The sequence below is a fragment of the Ambystoma mexicanum genome, chromosome 10, assembly GCF_040938575.1.
Source record: "Ambystoma mexicanum isolate Mex_15411 chromosome 10, UKY_AmexF1_1, whole genome shotgun sequence".
Classification (NCBI taxonomy): domain Eukaryota; kingdom Metazoa; phylum Chordata; class Amphibia; order Caudata; family Ambystomatidae; genus Ambystoma; species Ambystoma mexicanum.
The window spans coordinates 609188780-609211310 of NC_090932.1; the positions used below are offsets into that span (position 1 = coordinate 609188780).

General features: G+C 39.0%; 1 protein-coding gene across 5 annotated transcripts in view; it reads right to left on the reverse strand.

Annotated features, from left to right (window-relative positions):
* Window positions 1-22531, reverse strand: part of DOCK10 (dedicator of cytokinesis 10) — a 2208289-nt gene that overhangs the window by 644794 nt on the left and 1540964 nt on the right. For 4 of the 5 annotated variants that reach the window (XM_069618179.1, XM_069618177.1, XM_069618175.1 and 1 more), the window contains exons 35-38: window positions 15609-15730; window positions 15408-15522; window positions 14020-14086; window positions 10530-10577 (exon numbers count right to left, since the gene is read on the reverse strand). In XM_069618179.1, coding sequence (XP_069474280.1) covers window positions 10530-10577; window positions 14020-14086; window positions 15408-15522; window positions 15609-15730 — 352 coding nt within the window. The remainder of the gene's footprint in view (window positions 1-10529; window positions 10578-14019; window positions 14087-15407; window positions 15523-15608; window positions 15731-22531) is intronic. The other variant, XM_069618176.1, reaches the window with a different exon arrangement.

A 22531-nucleotide genomic window follows, 5' to 3' on the forward strand; every position in this document is an offset into this window, starting at 1 on the left:
ACAGGGCAAGGGCGACACACCGCCTAATTACACCTGGCATAATATGGGCTATGAGAAGACACTGGACTATATCTGGCTATCAAAATAATTTTGGCACAAAATCGTGAGCTTGAGAACAACATCGACAACAAACAGTGACCATGAAGCACTGGTAATGGCCATGACCCTACCTCAAAAATTAGAAACATCGATATTGGTCCAAAATTTGGAGGTAAATAATGGGCGAAATAGGCTCAGAATAAGCGACAAACAAATAACCCTATTGACCAATAATTTCCAAAAGCTGGACAAGTTTTCAGGAGCTTCGATAAACTACACTGCACTTCTTCCTCGCCAAAAGGAGAGATCTCTACTGAAAATACAAACAACCAAAATACATACTCATGAATGGAGCATGAAGGTAAAAGAGGAAAAAAAGAAGGTGTTCAAAGAAATACGCAAATTAAAGCGCAAGGGGGCGTGGGTACCCTCGCATCGACTAAACAACGGAGGCAAAAATATCGCAACTGGGTTAAAGCATTCACCTTTTTGCGTGATCAAGAACGAGGCGAGGTTATGCTGGGACTAATAAAATGGAACAACTGTAGAGAGATTTGGCTCACCTTGAACAACTGCACTAGAAATCAAGCAGACAGGATGGCTAGTGGGGTGGCTGAAAGCGACTGGAAAAAACACTACAATAAAGTGTTCTCAAAGAGCAATGTAATAATGTCTCCAGCACAGGAGGAAGTGGCGGCAAGATGGAACTGCAGTGAGATCGCCGAAGATATAAGTGCTGTAATTGCAAACCTAAAAAATTCGCGAGCGGCTGGCATCACCAACGTTATGCTTAAAACAAACAAACATGAGTGGTCAATTTTTATTGCAAAATTGTTCGCTAGAATCGCAGAGCTTGGAATAATACCGGCTTCATGGACAACAGCGATAAGAGTCCTGATTTTCAGGAGGGGCAATCGGGCTGATCCAGCCAACTATCGCCCGATTTCCCTACTTGACTCAATTGGCAAGATATTCGCAAAGTTCTTGCAGCAGAAATTAACAGCCTGGGCAATCAAGAAAGGAATCACCGACTGTCGACAAGCTGGATTCACAAAAGGCATCGGGACTGAAATCAATCTGACACTGGTAAATATGCTAAAATTGAAAGCTCTAGAAAAAAGTTCACAGCTTTTCCTAGCTTTCATTGATATGCACCAAGCATTTGACACAATCAACCGCAAAATGATGTGGCAGAAATTAAAAAACTGGGACTGCCTGGAAAGTCTCTTACAGCCAATAAAAGCCCTACATACAATGGCATCAATCCGAATAAGAATACATGAAAAAGGAGAATTATCAGAAGCTATAAAGACGCAAAAGGGAGTGAAACAGGGCTGTCCCATTGCTGCATGTCTGTTCAAACTGTTCATTGCTGATGTGCCTGTGGTCCTGAGTGACGTGAAGTGCTTCCCTTCAAAGATCAATGTTTACCACATCAACTGCATAACCTATGCCGACAATTTAGTTTTGGTTGACACTACCCAGATAGGGCTGCAACGATTGCTGACGAAGCTGCAGTATTACATGAACTACAACGATCTAAAAATAAATGTCACCAAAACAAAAATCATGAAAATTGGTCCATTAAAAGGAGCCAAAAACAAAAATTTCCGTTGGAGGATCGACAATACAGTAATCGAAGAAAGTGTTGAAATCAGCTACTTAGGGGTCCTGATCAATAAATCATTACGAGAATGGAGCTGGGTGCAAGACATTGTTCGACACATCAAAACTTAGGCTTTACAAGGCGCACAAATACATAGCCTATACGGAAAATTCACCCTAAAACCAGTATGGACCTTTTATTTGCAAAAGGTAATACCTGCTATCACTTTCGGCTCTGAAGCAGGGTGGAACTTAGACCATAGAATTTGGGCAAAATTGGAAGGGTTATTTTGGAAACGAGTATTAAAGCTGTCAAAATACATATCAATGACCATCATCAGACATGAGCTTGCATTAGATGTACTATATGTAAAAGTGATTTGGATATCGATGGCACTCTTAAGAAAGATGATAATCCCAAATCCTGAACCGTCGTACGAAATACTCGCTACAAGCAACACACAACCGTATGCTGGAATACTTTTGCAATGGGTCCAAGGACTAAGGCGACTTTGCAAGCTGCTGACATACACAGCGATATGTTGGTGGCGCAACCTCAAATTGCAAAAAGAAAATTGAAACAATGGGCGTTGATACAAAACTTGGCCAAGTTTGAAGGATTATTAACAGCTCCAGAACTCAGGCCTAAAATGAATAAACTGAACAAAATGCCGATGTATCTACTACAATTTCCGTCACAACATCATCGTGATGGATTTCTTCGCTTACGATTGAACGCCACTAAAACCAAAGAAATGCTGCTGTTGAGACACGATCAGGCTACCAAGGACGATGCATGTAGATACTGTGCAATCAAAACAGAATCTATAAAACACTTAATAACAGAATGTCCTATGCTCAATGACTTGAGAACTCTGCATCTTGGAAAATTTGCTCCCCTGAACATGAATATGGACGATTGGTGGTTCTGTATACTAAGTGGGAGCTCTGTGCACCTAACATGTTCAGTCATAAACTTTATGGATCAAATCATGAGTTAAACTAAAATGGAAAGACCTGGCTGTTAAAGGGCTTAGAAAATAACAGTCGCGAAAGTTGTTATGTTGTGTTTATAGTAAATCGGATAATGAAATGAGAGGAAAATTGTAATAAAAGTTTGCAATAAACTAGAAGTTACACAAGAAAAAAATAGTAGCAACTGTGAGAGAGTGGTTAGAAGAGAGCAAAAGCCTACAGACCAGACATTCGAAGGAGGAGTAGGCCTGCATAGGAATGATAGTGACAGGAATCCACTTCGGGAAGATCAAGGCTACAACCCCCCAGAACGGTTGGATCTGGGCACAGAGAGAATCGTGTAGCCATCAGGAAGGAGGGTGTTTCGGTGAGACCAAGGACATCGAGACCAAGGACATCGAGGTCAAGTTCTTCAAGGAGACGGCACATGTCAGAGGAGTGTTTTACAGCTGAACAAGAGTTCAGAGTGGCGAAGTGGTAAAGGTTGCCATCCTTGAAAGACTTCCGGGGAGGTGTACAAATCAGAGGTACTCCTGCAGAGGTGTAGAAGGAGCCAGAGGGAGGGCAGAGGAGTTGGGATGAGAGGGAAAAGTAGCTGAGGCAGAGGAGGAAGGCGCCAAAGAAGTGGTGGAGGGGAGAGGCAAGGGAGACAAGGAAGGAAGAGAAGGGACAGCAGGTGAGGGCAGGAAATTGATAAGGTGCGCGAAGCATCACTCAAAGAGTAGGAGGTTGGCCTGGGGTCTTTGGACCAAGACAGTGCCATTGAGGTAAAGATATAGGATGATTTTAGAGGAGAGGAAGGACGCCAGGAGGGCCTCCCATTGGGTTCCACCATTAATGGGAGAGGAAGAATAAGGAGAGAGCACAGAGACCATATGAGGAGTCCATAAATCTGACAAAGGAATAACAAAGAGGATGTCAGTGAGTGTCTGTCTGGAGGAAGCGCTGGTGTAGGTGTTTGCAATGGGCAGGCCTGGATGGAGACCAGGAAGTCCTTCTTGAACTTCTTCCTAACAGACTTTGAGACAAGGGGAGGATAGTCAATAGAGAAACAGTTGGAGAAGATAGGAGAGACAGAGAGCACCATAGGGATGCTCAATGAGGGTGAGGAGGAGAGAGGGGGTGGGGAATGAAGGAGCAGTGGAAAGGGAAGGAGGAGAAAGCAAGTGAGAAATAAAGCGGGTGGGGTGCAAGCAGAAGAGATAGAGAGGAAGAGGAAAGCAGGCGATTAAGCATGAAGATTAACTGCAATGCAACACTGAGCACGACTAGATTCGAGATACATGCAAATGTATAAGACACAGTAACTAACTGGGCGCAGCTAAATTCAAGGAACATGCAATGCAGAAAGCACAGTATCTGACTGTCAACTCGTGAATACCTTCAAAATTTGAAAAGAGCATTTTCACGCTTTGATGTGGCCTTTAACCCTGACTCTGTAGAATTTAAGACTGCATGCTTTTATGGACTCCAAAAATAAATTGAATCCCAGTTAATTGCTAGAATGGATGATAGATCAGGGGACCAAACTCTATGCAGTGATATTTGGTCAGAGAGAGGAGGGCCTAAGAATAAGGAGACACAACCATAGTCTAAAGAACCCACATCAGCGATTCTGGAGGTAAAATATGTAAAGATGCCGCTAGATTCAACCCAAACTCAGGCAAGGAACAACAGGACATATATTCAAAGGGGCATGCCTCCACAGAGGACATCACCCCAAACTCCTATGTTTCAATCCATTGATCGCAGCAATAGGGATTCTTACATTAGCTCTAGATATTTGGGTAATTCTCTCAGAGTGGGATTTCACGACGATATGCCAGGCCTAAATAACAATCAAAATCAAATGTACAATGGCCCATACCAGACACTAGGGCCCCAGAGTAGATTTAACCCTAATACAATGGTATATAGTCATTAAGATAGACCAAGATATGTGGATAGATTCATTGACAATGGAACCCAGCATAGGGGACAATTCCCACCAAATGAAAGACAAAATATGAATTATTCCCCTCGCCAATATAACCAATCTCCACCACCAGTCGACCATGGTCACGTGGGTCTGCATTCTCCACCTCCCGTGTCACATGAATTCAGAGGTAACACAAACTGAAATCAATCTCATGAGAGATACCAGAACAGGGCTAATCAGGATGAGTTTAATAATTATTGACCCAGGCCACACAGAGAGGAGAGGAATCCAGAGACATGGACATGTTTCAATGCTTGGAGGCCCAAGTCAAAATGTTGTCTGAACAGATAGGAACACGATGTGTAGTCCAAAAGCAACAGCCAAGAGAAGGTGCCAAAGGGCATAGGAGTGATCTTGTGGATTCTGACAAAAAGTGACTAGTTAAAAATCTCTGCACTGATGAAAACGCAGATGTCTATGATTCACCTTTGAATAAAAGTTCTGAATTGCATACTGAATCATTTCAATGAGCTTAGTCATGTGCTCAGTCAGCTACAGAAGGCTGGGGCAAAAGTGCCTTTACAGAAAGCAATGCATGTCAGCAGTGTTATTTCAAAAACTTGATGCAAACAATAAAACCATTACATATGCTAGCAAAAATTGTCACAGGTAGAGACCAAATTTATTGAATGTGAAAAAGCACTTCTGACCAATGTCTGGGCATTACAATATTTTCGGCCCATACGTCAAGGCGAGCCTCTGCAATTTTTGCAAAGTAAGAGAAACAGATCAGGGAATTTGGCTCAGTCAAGAATTACTTCCTGGACATTAACACTTCAGGGATTTCCTGTAGAAGTGAAATATGGACACAATAAAAAAAATGCCCAGTTACTCAAGGACAAGCAGAGTTGCATGATTGTGCAGCTGTATGTGAGCCTGATGACACAGAGCTAGAGACCAGTTTAAATGAATTTGGGCAATACCCACACAAGGCTGTCAATGAAGAAACATGTAAGGATTTTCCAAATGGGTATGGAGGTGGATGTGCGTACCATGTAGAAAATAACACAGAAAAAGAGCTTGTAGTGGGAATAGGAGACAATTGGTTTAAATATGACAACATTCCAAGCGTTAGCATGAGGCTAAGCCCCAGAAGCAGTCAAGTGGCAGAATTGGCAGATATTTATAAGGCAGTAGAAAATAAACTCTAAGAAATAGTTCTAGTAACTGATTCTGATTATGCATGAAATAGTTTTGTGGAGTATTTACCTGACTGGAAAGAAAAAGGTAGGCTCACCTATAAACAGAAGTCACTTAAACATGGCAAGATGATTTTAGCTATAGACAAGCCTGTATCAAAAAGTGACCTGATAATAAATTGGAGGAAAATGCGTTGTCATTGGAAAACACCAGGTGAGGATAAGGAAGGAAATGATAAGGCAGATAAATTAGCCAAAATTGGAACGGTAATAGGGGAGTTATTCCCTATTGAACACCTAATTGGTGAAATAAAGGTAAGTGTGATAACATGTTCCAAAACTCCAAAAGCAGTTGAACAGCCTGTAGCACAATGGAGTTTTGATACTCCAGATCAGGACTTGATCAAAGCGTAAAAGGAAGATCTTATGCTAGACCCATTTAACAACCATTTGCTAGTTGCAGAACAAAATCATCTGACTGAAGAGGACTGCAAAGGGAAAGAGGAATTAAGGGTGCTTTTAAAAAGCAAAAAGAGAATTAGGTTACAGGATGGACTGATGATTAGAGAATATGTGACAGGCCACATCCAATTGGTAGTGCCTTTGTCATTCCGGGGATTGATGTAACATTGTGCCCACGATGCCATAACTGCAGGACACAGAGGTTCACAAAAAACTTTAGAAATGTTAAAAAATCACACCTATTGGACACACATGTCCCAAGATGTTGAGCTCTACAACAGAGGGTGTTTATTGTGTGCACAGTTTCAACCTGCGTCACCGGCTCATAGAGCACCATTGATGAAAAGGGGCCTGACACTCCCATGGTCGGACTTACAAGTCGACTATGTCGGGCCCATGAGGAGATCAGCAAGGGGAAACAGGTACACGCGACAGTAACTTGCTTAATGTCCAAATGGGTATTCCAGCCCCGGATTGCAGTGCACAAACTGCAGCCACTTCACTTGTAAATCATATTTTTTCAAGATTTGGTTTAACTCAAAGAAGAGAGGCAGACTGTGGAAGTCATTTCACTAGTGCATTGATGACAAAAATATGGCTAATTTTCGGTGTAAAGAAAAATCTACTTATTTCTTACCGGCCATCCTCGTCAGGGGGAGTGGAACAGTGTTTCAGATCGATAGATTATATGTTGAAAACATTTGTAGCTGAAGCAGGATATAGTTCGGGATTTGTGGCTTCCATTTGTTCTAATGGCTATCAGGTAGACACCCTCTAAATCAACAAATCTCACCCCCCATGAAACACTTACTTTACAGAACAAATGAATAGGTGCTTATAAATGCATCCACAATTCATGAATATGTGGAAGACTTGAGAAAGCACTTGCAATAGGTGTTTGCATTTGCGCAGCGAACTTTGGAAAAGGCAGCTGACGGTGCAAAGACATATTATGATAGGAAGACATCTGTGAAAGAATATGAAATAGGAGACCAGGTATATAAGTTTAATTTCAGGAAGGGGAAACATCAAAACTCTAAATTCCTTGCAGCATGACATGGCAAGGACCATAAAGAATTGTAGATAAGGTTTCACATGTGGTTTACAGAATTGCTAAAAAGGTGGGAGAATTAGCAGTGGGACAGTTTGCCCATGTTAATCAAATTAAGCTCTTTCACCCGAAACATGAATTTCAAAGTCTAGAGCAAGTTGAGACTAGCAGCGAGTTAAAAGGTAAAGCGAGTTCCTATTAAATATAATTGCCAAGTGGATATGTGTAAATAGTGTGAAGATGTCAAAAGGAGATTTGAAGAGGTACAACAAAAATATATCAAGGTAGTGAACTCAAATACAATTGAGTAAGCAAATAAGAGAAAGGAGGGTTGTGTTTCAGACTGTTATCTGACAAAATACCATGTGATATTAGTGTGCTTAATGCATGTTGTTTTCAGTTAATCATTAGCTACATGTCATATTATTTGGTATAATCTGCATTTGGGTACATAACTGAATTTGATTTCAGATATCCCAGTGAGAAAGGAAAAGTAAAGGGTTTGATGTGCTTGATACTTAAGTTGTCTTTACTTTTTATTCTAGACAAATAATGGTTTTAACCATCAGCGCCGGATCCTTGGAGCGCCGGACCCATGGAGGATACGACTGGATCAAAGTCACCTGGAAAGCCCCCTGGACTGAAGAAGGGGGAGAAGATTATGACCCTAAACGATGTGAAGATGATGACCCTGAAAGAAGTCCCATTATGTCCCGGAATGGAGGAGTTCCACCAAGAACAGTTTACTTTGTGATTTTTTTATTTATTATCACAGACTATTTTTATTTCAGTATTTTTAATATTTTTTACTGTTACCATGAACAGATTTTAATGGTTTCTTCATCTGACTGAGGCCAATGGCACATTTTTATGGACATTTTTTTTTGGAAATGATAACACTTTTCTTTAATAAAGAAAAATAACAGATCACCAATTAAAAAAGAGATAAAGGTTATCAAGAGATAAATGAAAAAGAATAAACCAAAAAAAAATATTTGAGCAAATTTCCAAAAAAACAACAAAAAACACCAAACAGTCACCAATTCAAAAAAGATTGAAGATAAAGGTTTCCAAGAGATTAAAAAAAAGAAAAAAGAGATACATTCAAAAACAAAAAAATACCTTTTTTATTCTTTTCTTAAAGGTTTTCTTTCTTACTTTTGATCAAGAATCAAGACTTGTTTGCTCAAGACTAGTGATATATACATAATTTTCCTCGTGTATGGATATTACCATTTGTATGTTATTTATTTTCGACTATTAATAAGATCCAATTGGTAGAAGCACGTGTGTTTTAGAACATCTGTGTTTGTTTTTCCTGCAGTGATTTTGAGTTATAGCCCAGCAGCAAAAAAGGAGGGAGTGCAGGAGTATGATTCTAATTGCAACATTATGACTCTACATTTCAACAGTTAGACTCATCATTTCAGCATGCACATTTTAGTGAGAGTTTGAACTTCAACTTGAGCCCAAGGTGTGAAACTCATTGAAGGACTCAAGAATGTGAGTCTCGGGCAGAATCAAATAGATGCCAATGCAGAGAGCACATGCTTGAAATTGCACTTTGCTTCAGGATGTTATTTCAATGAACTGAACTGGTCTAAACATAATACTAACCTAAATATAACCCAACCCCATTTAACATGTAACAGATTCCAATAATAACATTTAGTGCAAATTAGCTCATGAAATAAGATGGATGCAGACTGATGAAAATGCATAATGCTCTGAAAATGGGAAGAAAAATGGACTCTAGATGTGCAGGCTGGATTTGCGCTGAGTGGTAAGTTGAAGAATGTGAAGATCCGTTCTGCTAAAACATAGCTTTGCTTTTGAGCAGGAAGCGCAAGATAAAAATTAAATATGTTTCACTTCAGCAATGCAGTGAGCACAATAAGGAAGGCACAGAGAAAAAGGTATGGACAAGTGGAGGTGCTCGTGATTGCAAGGGGATGTCATAGAAAAGGGTTTGGAGGCAGAGTAGATGGATTGCTCTTCTGGCACTGACTGACGAAGGAGCTGAGGGCTGGCTGGCCAGACAGAGTTCAGTGCCTGCAGGCTGACTAAAAGCTGAAGTTGTCGCCTGGCTTGGTGAGCCTTAGAAAAGCTGCAGTCTCGACAATCTTTATCTGGGTGTCCCAGTACAAGGCAGGCAGAAAGACTGTGGAAGATTTCACTGCCAAGCTGAGTCGGGAATATCAGCAACAGATCTAGGTAATTATCAAGTTAATTGAGGGCCGAGCAGAGTGAGTGTTAACTTAGCTTAGCTCAAATAGTTCAGTTCATTTTAGGTGCTGTACTAGAGATTTTAATTTCAAAGTGCATGTACTTTGCGTGTTCGTATTTCTCAATGTTTTTCTGTTTTCTTTTTAAAGAATATTTTTCATGCCAAGTTTCATGAAGCCAAGGACAATTAACATAGCTTTGCACATATAAAGCGCTGAAAGCTATTCCAAGAAGAAATGTACTTGCACTTTGAAGTACAATGGGGGCATAGTGTCACTTTGTGTAAGTTGCATAATTCTATTTTACGATAAAGAACAAATTAAAAAAGTAATTTAGTCTCATTATATTTATTCTGCATTCACTCCCTTTCATTTGAAATGCTAAGAAAGGTGCAGGTGTGCGGTAAGAAATATCTCAAAGCAAAGCAGCAACAGTGAGCTGTTTATTTAGAGAGACTGAATGAATGTACAGTATTTCAGTTGGATGCTTTACATTTTTTGAAACTCAGTCAAAAGGGCATAACCTGGTACCGTACATAAGATACCACAGGAAGGTATGAGCCATCTATTCAGAGTGTATGAAGTCCAGTATTTGTTGGTTGTTAGTGACCCTGATAAAGATAATTATTAGGCAGTATTCTAAAGTCAGTCTCACCACTATAAAAAATACCCCAACAAGTGTACCACAAATACCACCATAGTAAAGATACCACAATACAATACCAGAAGTGAAAGATATAATCCCAAAATATCTCTTACAGATCCTATGGCCAATCATAAGTTGAACATGTGTTTTTTGTGCAATAAGTATCACCTTGGAGGGCTATGGAGTGAAGGTTGTTGCATGTGGTACATACCAGCTTAGAATCTGATCCTATGGAATTCTCACTACTTACTATGACTTAGGTTTCAAGAGCATTGGACACTCAGACGTCATTTACTTACTCCGCCCATTTAGGAACAACCATCCCCTTTGTCTTGTTAATTCTGAAAGAAATATGTACAATGGACAGTCTCTTAAATTCAAAAATTAACCATTGGTCTTTTAAACTCACCTTAGAATATTTCTTTTTCCCAGATATCTAAAGTTTTGTAGACAAACTCTGAAATAAAAAAGTGATATTATCATGTCAGTCAAGACGTCAATGTCATAATCATGTCACATAGATATATATATTAATTCTCTCATTTATTACAGTTTTGAAATTAAGCAGTTACTCTTTCAAATTAAACAAGTACAAATGACTGAGATATAATGCTATACATTGTAACAAGCAGTGGCAAGGGGAATCTGGTGAAACCAGAGTTTAGTAATTAATCTTATTGTGTAACTATTCGATACACGTGTTAAATAGTTACTAATAATTATCTCAGAACTATATTGGTGAGGAAGATAAGCTGTGACTTTTGCCGTTTGATCATCTGAGCATATCAAAATCTTGTGTTTTTTAGAAAGTATTGCTTTATTCAACATAAACTTAGTGCATTTATTAATTAATTCTGGATTTGAAAATAAATGGACCAGACTAATACTGGAAAAAGAGCTTTTCACACAACATAACCCAGGGATGTTCTGTGCATGTTCTAAAGTCAGAACATCCCTTAAAATCTGCTTGTTTAAAACAGTATGTTTGTTGCTCAATATTGAGACACATAAGCGAACAGGGGAACATTTACATTTAAAGAAAATTGGGGTGAGATTAGTCTCAAAGTTTAACAATTGCTCTGTATTTGTCAAGGAGATCCTAAGGATAGCTTTAAGGAACTTTTTATTCGTAAGTGAATGCTCATCAAAAGTGCTAATAGACCATACCCAGGCACCATATAGTGTAAGACCCACACTTTTAGCCTCATAAATTTTATGAGCTGGCATTACGGAGTGACAACTATATAATGAAAAGAAACACAAATTGCATTGTTCAATCTACAGGCAACATGACCTATCCGAGGTAGTCATGACCTTGCTTCCTAAGGCCTTACACCAAGGTAATAAGAATGTTTTACTCCTGTGAGTGCTATTGTATCCATATAAAATGTAGGTAATATTTTTTGCATTGATTATCATGCCCTTAGAAGTCATGAAATAAACATACACATTGAATAGCTTTTGAAGGACGATAGGGGTCCTACCTAGAACCACAACATCATCTGCATATGTTACACACAGAATGAGCTGATTTTGAGCCATAGGAACATCTACAGTTCCCTTATTTAAAGATAAATATATCTCACACAAGTACATATGAAAAAGTAAAGGAGATATTACACATCCCTGACAAACTCCTTGGTGGATTAAAAATGTGGGAGTACATACATAAAGAAAGCTTCCATACTTGAATACATTTGACACAAAATACTAAAAAGCTCCAGGACAACACCCAATTTAAGTAAACGATTTTGAAAGGAGGCTTTGTCACTTTGTCCAACGCCATGGATAAGTCTTTGACCGCAAAATACCTTGGGCCTTTTTGTTCCCATAATACTTGCCAATGAGTAAAGAGAGATTAAAACATTGTTCTATGTTGCCGATCCCCAGATGGAAACCCAGTTGTGAATCTGGTAATATGTTACAATGCAATGCCTAATCATCAATGAGCTTGCCCAACATTTTTAAAGAAAAGTAATTCAAATAAATTGGTTTATAACAAGTAGGATTTTCAAATGATTCTTTCTTGAATATTAGTATAATGGTACAAAGATGCCAAGTATCTGGTAACTTATGTGAAATAAATATGGCTCTAATTATGTTCCAGATTAATGGAACCCACGTATCAGTGTTTGAATTATAGTGATCCCTGGGAATGCCATCTGGCCCAGTGGCCTTAGCAGATGCAAGATGGTGAAAGGTTTCAATGACAAGAAGCAGCGTAAAACCCTCTTCCAATTTCCCACTACTATTACAGTTCTTGTTATTAGCCACAGCACTGCTATCCACAGAACAAAATAAATTACTAAAATGTAGCAATCATTTATCTTGTGAAATATTTCCATTCGTTGCCTCACCACTAGAATAAATATTAGAGCCCTCTGCAATCAAACACCAAAACATTTTTGAGACGTTTGCCTTACAGCATGTTAACAACTCATTCCATATGGTGCTCTCATAAATACATTTAGTCTTGATTACTATTTGGAATTCATGGTAGAGTTTATTTTTTATTATATGCCAGATATGTAAAATTCTTTGCTTAAGTGATGCATGGAAGGAAACATATGTCAACCAGTTTACACATCTATTTTAGCGGACGTTTGAAAGAAAAATTGAAAATGATCCATTTGTAATGTGCAAAGCAAGTAATGTAATTGAAGGGTTTTAAACACACCGAATATTGACAGAAGCCTCCTGAATGGACATTCTAAGGTCCTCCCCTTAATGTCATGTTACATGAAAAGCATCTTTGTGCATCATGCATGAGGTATAACTAAATATGAGAAAACACTGCCCTACTTTTCAAAATTGTTTGCCAACACATTTTCAAACATTGTATTTGGCCATTAAATTTAACAGAAGATACACCCAAAATCCCCCCTTCATATTTGCAATGAAGAAGAAAATTCCTACAAAACATTTTTAGAAAAGCGTCAATTTCCCAATCTCAACACCAGGAGTTTTAAATGGTTTATAATATGTCTATAATTATTATATTTAATGATATTGAATGACAGTTGCATATACTTTCCAGGAATTGTTGACATGGTTTCATTATTCACCAGTATATAAAGTGCCTTTACTGACTAACTACGTGTATTTTACTTTAAATAACAAAACACTAAGCCTGGGCACTGACATGGGCTCCTTTGTTATTCATTTTTCTTAACTGATCTATCAAACCTTTTTATCTGATGAGTGCTCATCAAAAATTACATCTGGGATATAGATCCAGAATGTGCACCTGAGAGGCAGTTAGTTATCCTAGTCTTAGGGTTCTCCAAAGACACCCTGTATTCAGTTTGTGTGTCCTCATGCAGCTAGTTTGTGGCAATCTGTTGGGAAACCAACAGTGGGTATAGACTGTAGTGACCGGGGTAGTCCATACATGCAGTGCCAAGCAAAGCTTAAGGAATGTGTGTTGCCTCAGATTAGGGGCTAACCTGAAGCTCTAAACAGAGTGTGAAGAGGATCCTCTAAAATTTCCAGAATAATCAATGACAGCCACACTTCATATCTGTCAGGCTGATATATACATTTAAATGGAACAAGAAAAGTAATTTCCTAAACAGACACTGCATGCAAAAAATAAACAGTTACATTGGAAGCCATAAAACGTCTTTGAAATGTTTCACAACAAAGAAAGAAAAAAATCAGAACAATGGTCAATTTTGTGTTAATCTTTTCTGGGTCTGGATTTAATTCTTGGATTATATATTCCAGTACATGGACGCCTGCCACTCCCAATATCATTGGCATTTACAACGTGTTTTGAAATCATTGAAGGACATTATTCTTCGAGTATCACTGTATTTGGAACGCCGTTCATTTTGACATGAAATTCACTAATAATGCAATTTTCCCAATGATACACTAAGCAAAATGTTAGCACTTACTCTAAAATGCTGAAAAAGTCAGATATTTCTGTATTTGGAGCTCTTTGCCAGTAGGATACCAGTGTATCTAAAACGAGAATACAGATCAAAGTTTTTCATATATAGACAACAGTCATTTCTGTGATTTTAATAGTATATTACCATTAGGACCACACTTATGCCATTAACAACAGATCACCTTTTTGCTTATTCTATATGTGGGCTGGCGTCATCAGCTCTTGTTGATTACTGAACAATGGGTCATGGACAACCCTATGTGACAAATGTATAAAGGTTATTAAAATGTGGAGAATACATGTTTCTTTCATGTATTTGAGGATATTGCAGTTGGGTTTGTGAATGTGATTTGCAAACGTTTCTTGCATAACATTTGACTTGCGTAAGATACCTTTCAAATGTATATGGTTTACATGCATTGTGGATTTCACACTCGCATAGCTTCAATATTGTGTAAATTATGCAAACTTCAAATGTGTTTGTGAATTGGCCTCTATGTATTAAACTTGCCAGGGATTACAGCTGGTACCTTTGTCCAGAGGAAATTTGTTGGAATTTTGGACTGGACTGTTCTTCTGGCACGGATCAGACTTCCATGCACGTGAATATTCTCATGTCACATGGCACAGAGAGCAACAAAGTGATTTAGATTTTCCTGAGAGGGATTCAACCTTATTTGAAATTCTCAGTGTTGGCTAAATTTGAATCACTAAGATTTATTTTACCTATGTGGGTTTGGGGAATCCACCTGTGAATTCTTAAGACTCACTGTCACGAAGACCACCCACAGAGTCTGAAATAGGTATCAGGTCATGTTGTTGGCACACTTCCTCAGTGGAATTTTGACCAGTGTTTTTTGTTGGCAATATCAATCCCTAAATGCATATAATAATTTTTCAAAATTTGGTTTAGATCAATTCCCATTTAAGTCAGTGATCTTAAAATTGGTCTACAGCAAACCTTACAGGGTATTGAATCAGAAAATATGTTACTACTTTGTGGGGTTGGCCCACATTTGCATTGTCTGGTTTTGGTCCTTAGACACTGTTATTCTTATATTGCATACACACAGTCTGAGCTAAGTGCATTGCAATTGTAGATCAATTTACTACCACGCATACCAAATGTGTACGTACGTCAATTGTTATTTTCTTCTTTTATGAACATAGCACCTTTCTTATCCGTGCAAGTTGACATGTGTGTCCTATTACCATGAAAACATTTTGAATTACCTCTGTGTTTGGGCTTCTACACTGATCCCATTATTCACTATAATTGTTTTGTATGTCTGCTTTGTCCAACAAAAAAAAATCTAAGCCTATGAAATAAAGTAACTATGTAATATAACTCAGCAATGGTATTAGGCTACAGACAGTAGCTTTTATGGTTACCCTCTGATAATGCTTTCATGACGTGAAGAAAACACATAAGGAGGCTTCTTGTTTCAGCTTGATCTAACTTGTCAAACCGAAGAGTTGATGCAATCAGAGACAAAGGACGGGCAATCTGCAGAATGTAAAATAGAAACACCCATTGTCAGACATATTACCACTTTTAATTATATACATAGTTAAAATGTGTTGCAACAGTACCTTTTCACAGTTTACAGCACCATCGCCATTCTTTTCAATTGCACTTGGGTTAGAGTCAAGACTGGCCAAGGATCCTCTGGAATCAGCATGGTTTACTGTAGAGATAGCTATTGATGAAAACGCTGCAAACAAAAACCACAACAGACACTAAACACACAAATGGACACAAAACATGAAGAATGAAGAAGGATTTGAATTTGTCACCAAAGAATTTTATTTGTTGTAACGAAAATTAAGCCGGGCATAATGTAGTGTTGATTCTCTGAGCACTTTAGAAAACAACACAATCCCTTTGTCTGATGGGACTTTGTTTGGTTCTTTTGACAAGTGCGTCTTCTGGGCATGCTTTTTCTAGTCAGTCATGCTATAGTTCTTTAGGTTTTATACATTATTGTGTTTGTCCTTATGGTGTAAATAGCTCATTTTCCAGAGAATATGTAACCAGTCAAAAATAAAAAATATTAAAGATGGAACATGTTTTTCATTGTAATGCACAATGGGGTGACAAATTTAGATCCATATGACCAACCATGAATGATATGATTAATTACCACCTGGCAAAAATGTTCTGGTCAATATTTTAATCTTTGCCAATATTTTTTTATAAAGGTACATCTGCCTCTCTCTCAAAAGCACACTGCAGTCTGAACATGTGTATTATTATTATTATTATTATTATTATTATTATTATTATTATTATTATTATTATTATTATTATATTTTTTCTAGCATGGCCCTAGCTATGGGAAACAATGGACTGCATTATAAGTCCTAGGGGAAGGACACAAACTTCCTAGGCATGGAAAACACCTGAGCGCTATTTCAATACAGATTAGAGAGATTCAACATTGTTTTTGAAGAACAGAACTATTCCTCCATGTCTAAAGAACTATGTAGTGTGAATGCGAGGGCTAGAGTGCTTTGGAGAAGAGCTGGAAATATGACACAATATATGTATGTACTGTAGATAATAAGTCGGTAATTTATTCATTATCTCTACCACTATTTATAGTCCGTCATGAAATAACGTTCTACCATCAATAGAACAGTAAAGCAACAGTATCGATATGAGCATGTAGTCATGCAATTGCATTTCTCTGCATTTGTTGGAAACCTTATGCAACAAGGAAAAAACCATGGTGTAAATGCCATTATTTTAGAATGGAGACAGAGGAAGACAAAGGTACACATGCATGTGTTGCCTCTGCCTAGAGCAAAAAATCAGTTTTCAGGGACCACTTATTAGGGACAGAGACATCAGACATCACCCTACTTACCAATCATCAAAACAATGAAACAATGCAGTCCCACTTCCAACATATTTTATTTGAATGGTTCCTTAACTTCTTGTAACTATTGTGTACCTCTTATATAGCATGTATTTCTGCATAAGAAACACAAGTGATGGTAAACGTAAAGGAAACGTAAAGGAAACTCATGGGGCCTCATTAGGAGTTTGGAGGCAGCCATGGATCTAGTAGCTCCATGGCTGCCTCCAAACCGTGCTCCATTACCGGGTTCCTGCAATGAGGAATAACCGGGTCATTCCGACATAGGTGGACCCGGTAATTCCTCCTTGCAGGAACAATTCCTGATTCCCATTTGAGCCCCCCTAGGGCTCAATAGGAATGGGGATGGAGGTAACAACGGGCACATTACAAGTGTCCCGTTGTTACCTCCCTCTTCCCCTCGCGGGTCCCGGAAAAGACGTCTGGTTTTACCAGACGTCTGATCCGGGTCCCACAAAGGGAACCTCGTAATCAGCCCTGACGGAATGAAGGGGGCCAGTCCCGTCCCGGCCCCCTTCATTCCGTCAGCGCCTGGATCGTAATGAGGCCCATGGTCTAATATGTGCGTGCGGGACAGTAATTTCAAAAGTAACAAAAATACCATTAATTAACAAAGCTAAGTTAATTGATTCCAAAAACGTTTGCATATTTGAAAACTGAAAAACCTCTCGATCTGTGAAGAGCAATAACGACAATAAATGATGTGCTTCACATTTAAACATGTTAAAACTGTGTATTACTTCAGTAGACGCAAAAAAGTGCTCAAAACAAACAAGACGTCTCCTTGCGAAAGACACACCAAGATATTAATAACGTGAAGGGTAGTATAGATGGTGTAGGCCTTAACACCAGCAATGTTATATTAAGAAAACGAAAGAAATGCAGGCGCACATTAAAGCTATCATTTTCATACAAATGTGCAATAATGCATGGGGGTAATGGGCTAAACACATTATTTCTCCTGTCTTTGCTGCTCCCATAATCATATCATGGGTGTCATGATCTTGCAGACAAGTGGAACACAGCTCATGGTTTGCGGAAAAACATGTCCAATGATAATCCAATGCATGAAGACTTGCCATCATTACAAACATGCCTTTTAGAACAAGGTACCGACAGGAAACAAGGATAAGAGAAGCTTTATTCTGTGGTTAGATTACACCAATAATTAAGTTAACTGCTCTGCAAATAAGTGTTTAAGTGATAATGCATGAGGTACTGAACTCTCACATGATGATCTGAGCCAATGTATATGGTATACATGCATCTCTATCAATACACATTAATTGAAGTGTGTGCCTGTACATTGTCGGGGGAATATTTGCAATGAAGAAGAAAATTCCTACAAAACATTTTTAGAAAAGCGTCAATTTCCTAATCTCAACACCAGTAGTTTTAAATGGATTATGATATGTGCTGCTCGTTCTGCTCACATCTCAGAATCCAGGAAGAACCTCAATTGGCTTTCAGTCGCCCAAAGAAGAATCTCACTTAAAGCACTGGCCCTCACATACAAATGCGTAAACCATCAAGCCCCAACGTACCTTGCCTCACGATTTAAAAAGCATTTTCCATCGCAAGCACTTGGATCGGCACAATCCCAAGGTCTTGCGATCCCTAGATTCAAGCACCAATCTGCGGGGGGCACTAGCTTCCCAGTCCTGGCGGCCAAGCTTTGGAACACCGTTCTTCTTTCTATCAGAACCCTACCTTCATTCAACCTATTCAAACACAAAACCAAGCTTTGGCTAGCCACAACTCACTAACAATCGTTCCTCTGCTCATGGCTGGCCCAGTGGGTCCCTGTTATGCTCTGCTCCTTCACTACTGCTTTGTATGTTGTGTTGCTCTGAATTGTAACGCCAATTGTATATTTTTTTCACAATTTATTGTAACCACTGCAACTATATGTAATACCTGTAACGTTCTTCTCAGATATGCGCCTGGTTGCCCTTGGGCCTGATCTGCGCTATATAAATAAAACAAATACAAATACAAATATGTCTATAATTATTATATTTAATGATATTGAATGACAGTTGCATATACTTATCAGGGATTGTTGACATGGTTTAATTATTCACTGGTATATAAAGTGCCTTTACTGACTAACTAAGTGTATTTTACTTTAAATAACACTAGAAAATGGCCCCACAGGGTTTGCTCCAACTGCTTCCTTTTATACTCCCTTTTATACCAACACATATGTTGTAGTTTGGAGGGCGGGTCTCATAACACTTCTTTGTCAGCAAGATTGTACCAGAGTGGTTCCCCTGTCCCTCTACTTTTTATTTTGTTGTTGTCGGACCTCAACACCAAACTAATATCTACAAAACTAGACCCTCTAGTACTAAAAGGTACAAAATACTGCACGGTATTTTACGCAGAAGGCTCAACTCTGAATGATCTTGGCCTTCACCAAAGCCTGGTAGATGCTAGGTATTATTTTGAAGAGCAGATGTTAAAACTAAAACAAAGGTGGCTCTTAAACATCTTTGGCAAAGGGACAATGTATATATTTTTGATGAATGATGAAAACATGGTGGCCCTAATAAATCAATACAACTATTTAGACATCACCTTTACCAAGCCAATTGACACCCTACAAGGCCAGGATCAACAAACATTTGCAGCAATCAATGGGCATCCTAATACATTTCTACTTTAAATAAATAAAATAAATTTAAATAAATATTTTGGGCTAAGGCATCATCATCAATGCTGTACCGTGCAGAAACATGAGAACACACATCTACAGCAAGCTAAAACTAAAAATGTTGAATTGAATGATGTGGGTGATTTCTAGCCTACCTGTATAATGAGTTTGAACTTGCACATACCTCCATCATCTGCCCAAGCTTGCCTGTCACTTTTAAGATTGTTGAGTAAATTATAATGTAGTGCCTCAGCAGATGCGAACCTAATGTGTATGCCAACGTAGCGGGTATTGGGTCTCTTGCTGAACCAAAAACTGCTCCATTTCTAGAAGGCATTCATGATTTAAGCAGACAGAATTGTTAATAGAACATTGGTTTTAATCTCCCTTATCACCTGCAACAGCGACACTGGGGGAAAATCTGAAATTAAATCAAAGTGTCCGCTGAGGCAGACTGGAGGGTATGGGACATGCTGACGGATAATAAATCATGTTCACTGAAAATGTGTGTGCAGGTAAAGAGCCCGATTACACCTGAGCCATACCCAGATAAAAGTTAAGCCCTGGAGATGAAAAAGGCTGGAGGGGTGATCGTGTGCGATTGTTGGGTTTGGGTGATTTGATATTGTATCCACCCTTGGCTCTCATTTTCGAAAAGCACAGGTTAAAGGAAGCTTTAAAAAAGGTCTTTTCATCATAAATATAGAATGAAAGCTCAATTGACGGCTGTCAGGCTGAGCCTTTAGGCAAAGGAAAACTAGACTGATTAGACTGATGAAGAAGCACTGGGTACAAAGCTGAGAGCCAATGTGTTAGTACATCCAAAAAGGGTTTGTTTCTTACTTACAAATGTTGTTCATTGGGGCAGAGCCTACCAGGGTGCGAAACAAGGCTGATCTCTCAGACCTCTTGGAAAGCTGCTAATATTCATACAATGATCGAGTACACCCATGCATAAAATAAAATGTGGGGGATGAAAAAAAAACTTGAAACTGGTAAGAGATTTTCTGAGCAATGAAGAGCTGTTTATAGTGAGCCAAGTGGATTTCTAGAATTGTTGAGACCACAAGATCTCACTCGAAATGACACACATCATCAACGCTTAGCTGAAGGGCACCTCATTGGCGTAACATTTTCCTGCTTTTTCCTCACTACTGATGAAGGACTGGAGGGGGTACATAGCCCCTAACACTCCCCTTCCCAGCTCATCTCATTCACTGTGGGCCTACACTACTGGTTGTCCATGTTGCATTGGAGCCACTGTTAGAAAGTTATAGTAGTAGTTTGTCATTTATATAGGACTCTTATCCCATTAGTCTGACCTCAATGCTCTTGTGAGGGAACACCCTGGTGGACCAGAGCCCAAGTATGTAGACTGTTGGACTGAGCAGAATGTGGGTGCGCATTAGGCCGAGATAGAAGTTGGGTGGGCTGGCCGTGCTCCACTAGGCGAGTTGTGCAAGTTATACCGAAACTTCAGAAAGTAAGATGACCCTGTGCTCTGTGTGCCCCCCATATTCAACTACTCAGCAGAACCTTAGGGTGTCATCAGTACCCTACATTAAAATTGGAATAAAGACTTATTACAGATGACATTAAGGTAGAACATTTAGTACATTAATTCTGGCAAGCGGGAGTTTGGGTTTGCAGAACATTGTTCTGCCTGGGGACTTCTGAAGATAGCTTTCTTTGTGTCCTTCTACCTTCACATCTGGGACATGAACTTCATTCTTTGGCAATGCCTACTAGTTACTTTATGCCCAGTGGGGTGGGCTTTTTTGTCTCCCTCTCATTTCTGCAGTGAAGTTTTACACACACATTCAGGCCCTCGTGGACATCCCATCAAGCATCTATGATGTAGTCAAATCGAATCTGAGCACTGCCACTGACCAGGACATTGGGTAACCACAAGTTAAAAAATGAGTCAACCTAAAGTTAAAGAAAAGGATATTAAATAATCATCAATCAAAGATCTTGTGCAAACTCCAACAGAATCATCTAAGGGCGCCCTTCCCCTACTGCAAAGATTGCCTAACACCCTCATTTCAGTGGGAGCGTGCAAGGTCTCTGGACTCTCAATGGCAACCACATGGAGCATTGATCAAATGCTTCAGAATTTGTGGAAGGACATTGGGCTAAATTTCTCCAATGCAAACAATTAAATTCAGGCAGTGGAGAAGAGGATTGATGAGGCTTAATATTTGGTAGTGACCAAAAATATGAACATCCATAAAATGGGTCCAGGTGTTGAAGGACCAATTTACTTCATGTGAGACACGTTTGAGAATTATGAAGATTTGTTGAGAAGTAACAGTATCTGAATCAGTGGTGTCTCAAAGATCGTTACCAATGAGAGTCTTGAAGAATATGTTCAAGCACTATCCTCACAGATTTTAGGAGCTGATAACACTTCTGATCTAACTCTGGATAAAACGCATAGAATGCTCTTGAATTTTTGGCAGCATACATGTCTTAAACCTGATGCTTTCTCAAGGTTTAAATCCTTATTTTATCCGATATGTGATTTCAAAAGTGCTATTGAGTTGTGCAGATCTCAGCTATTCTACTACCGCTTTTTAGCTCCTGCAATACTCTCCAAAAATCACCAGATGAGACTGGTCACTGATTGACTTCAACATCCTGAGATCCAGTAACATTGGAGATTCATCTTCAAGATCATATTCATGATGAATAATATGCAACATAAATTCTCCACATTTGTAGCACGATGCAGTCTTGAGTATCGTGGATGAGGTGCAGGAGCCACAAATGTACCCTCCAAACACCACCTTGAATATGGGCCATTCTGTGTGAGTCACCATTGACATACACATGGATTTCAGCGTAGAAGACAGCTATACCAAAGCTGTCAAATAGTCCACCCGGAAGTCTAAAACTGCAGGTGACGAACTGGGAGAGTAACATCATTTTCAAAATTAAGTGCACACCTGAGGGTTTTCAGATGGTAAATGGGCAGC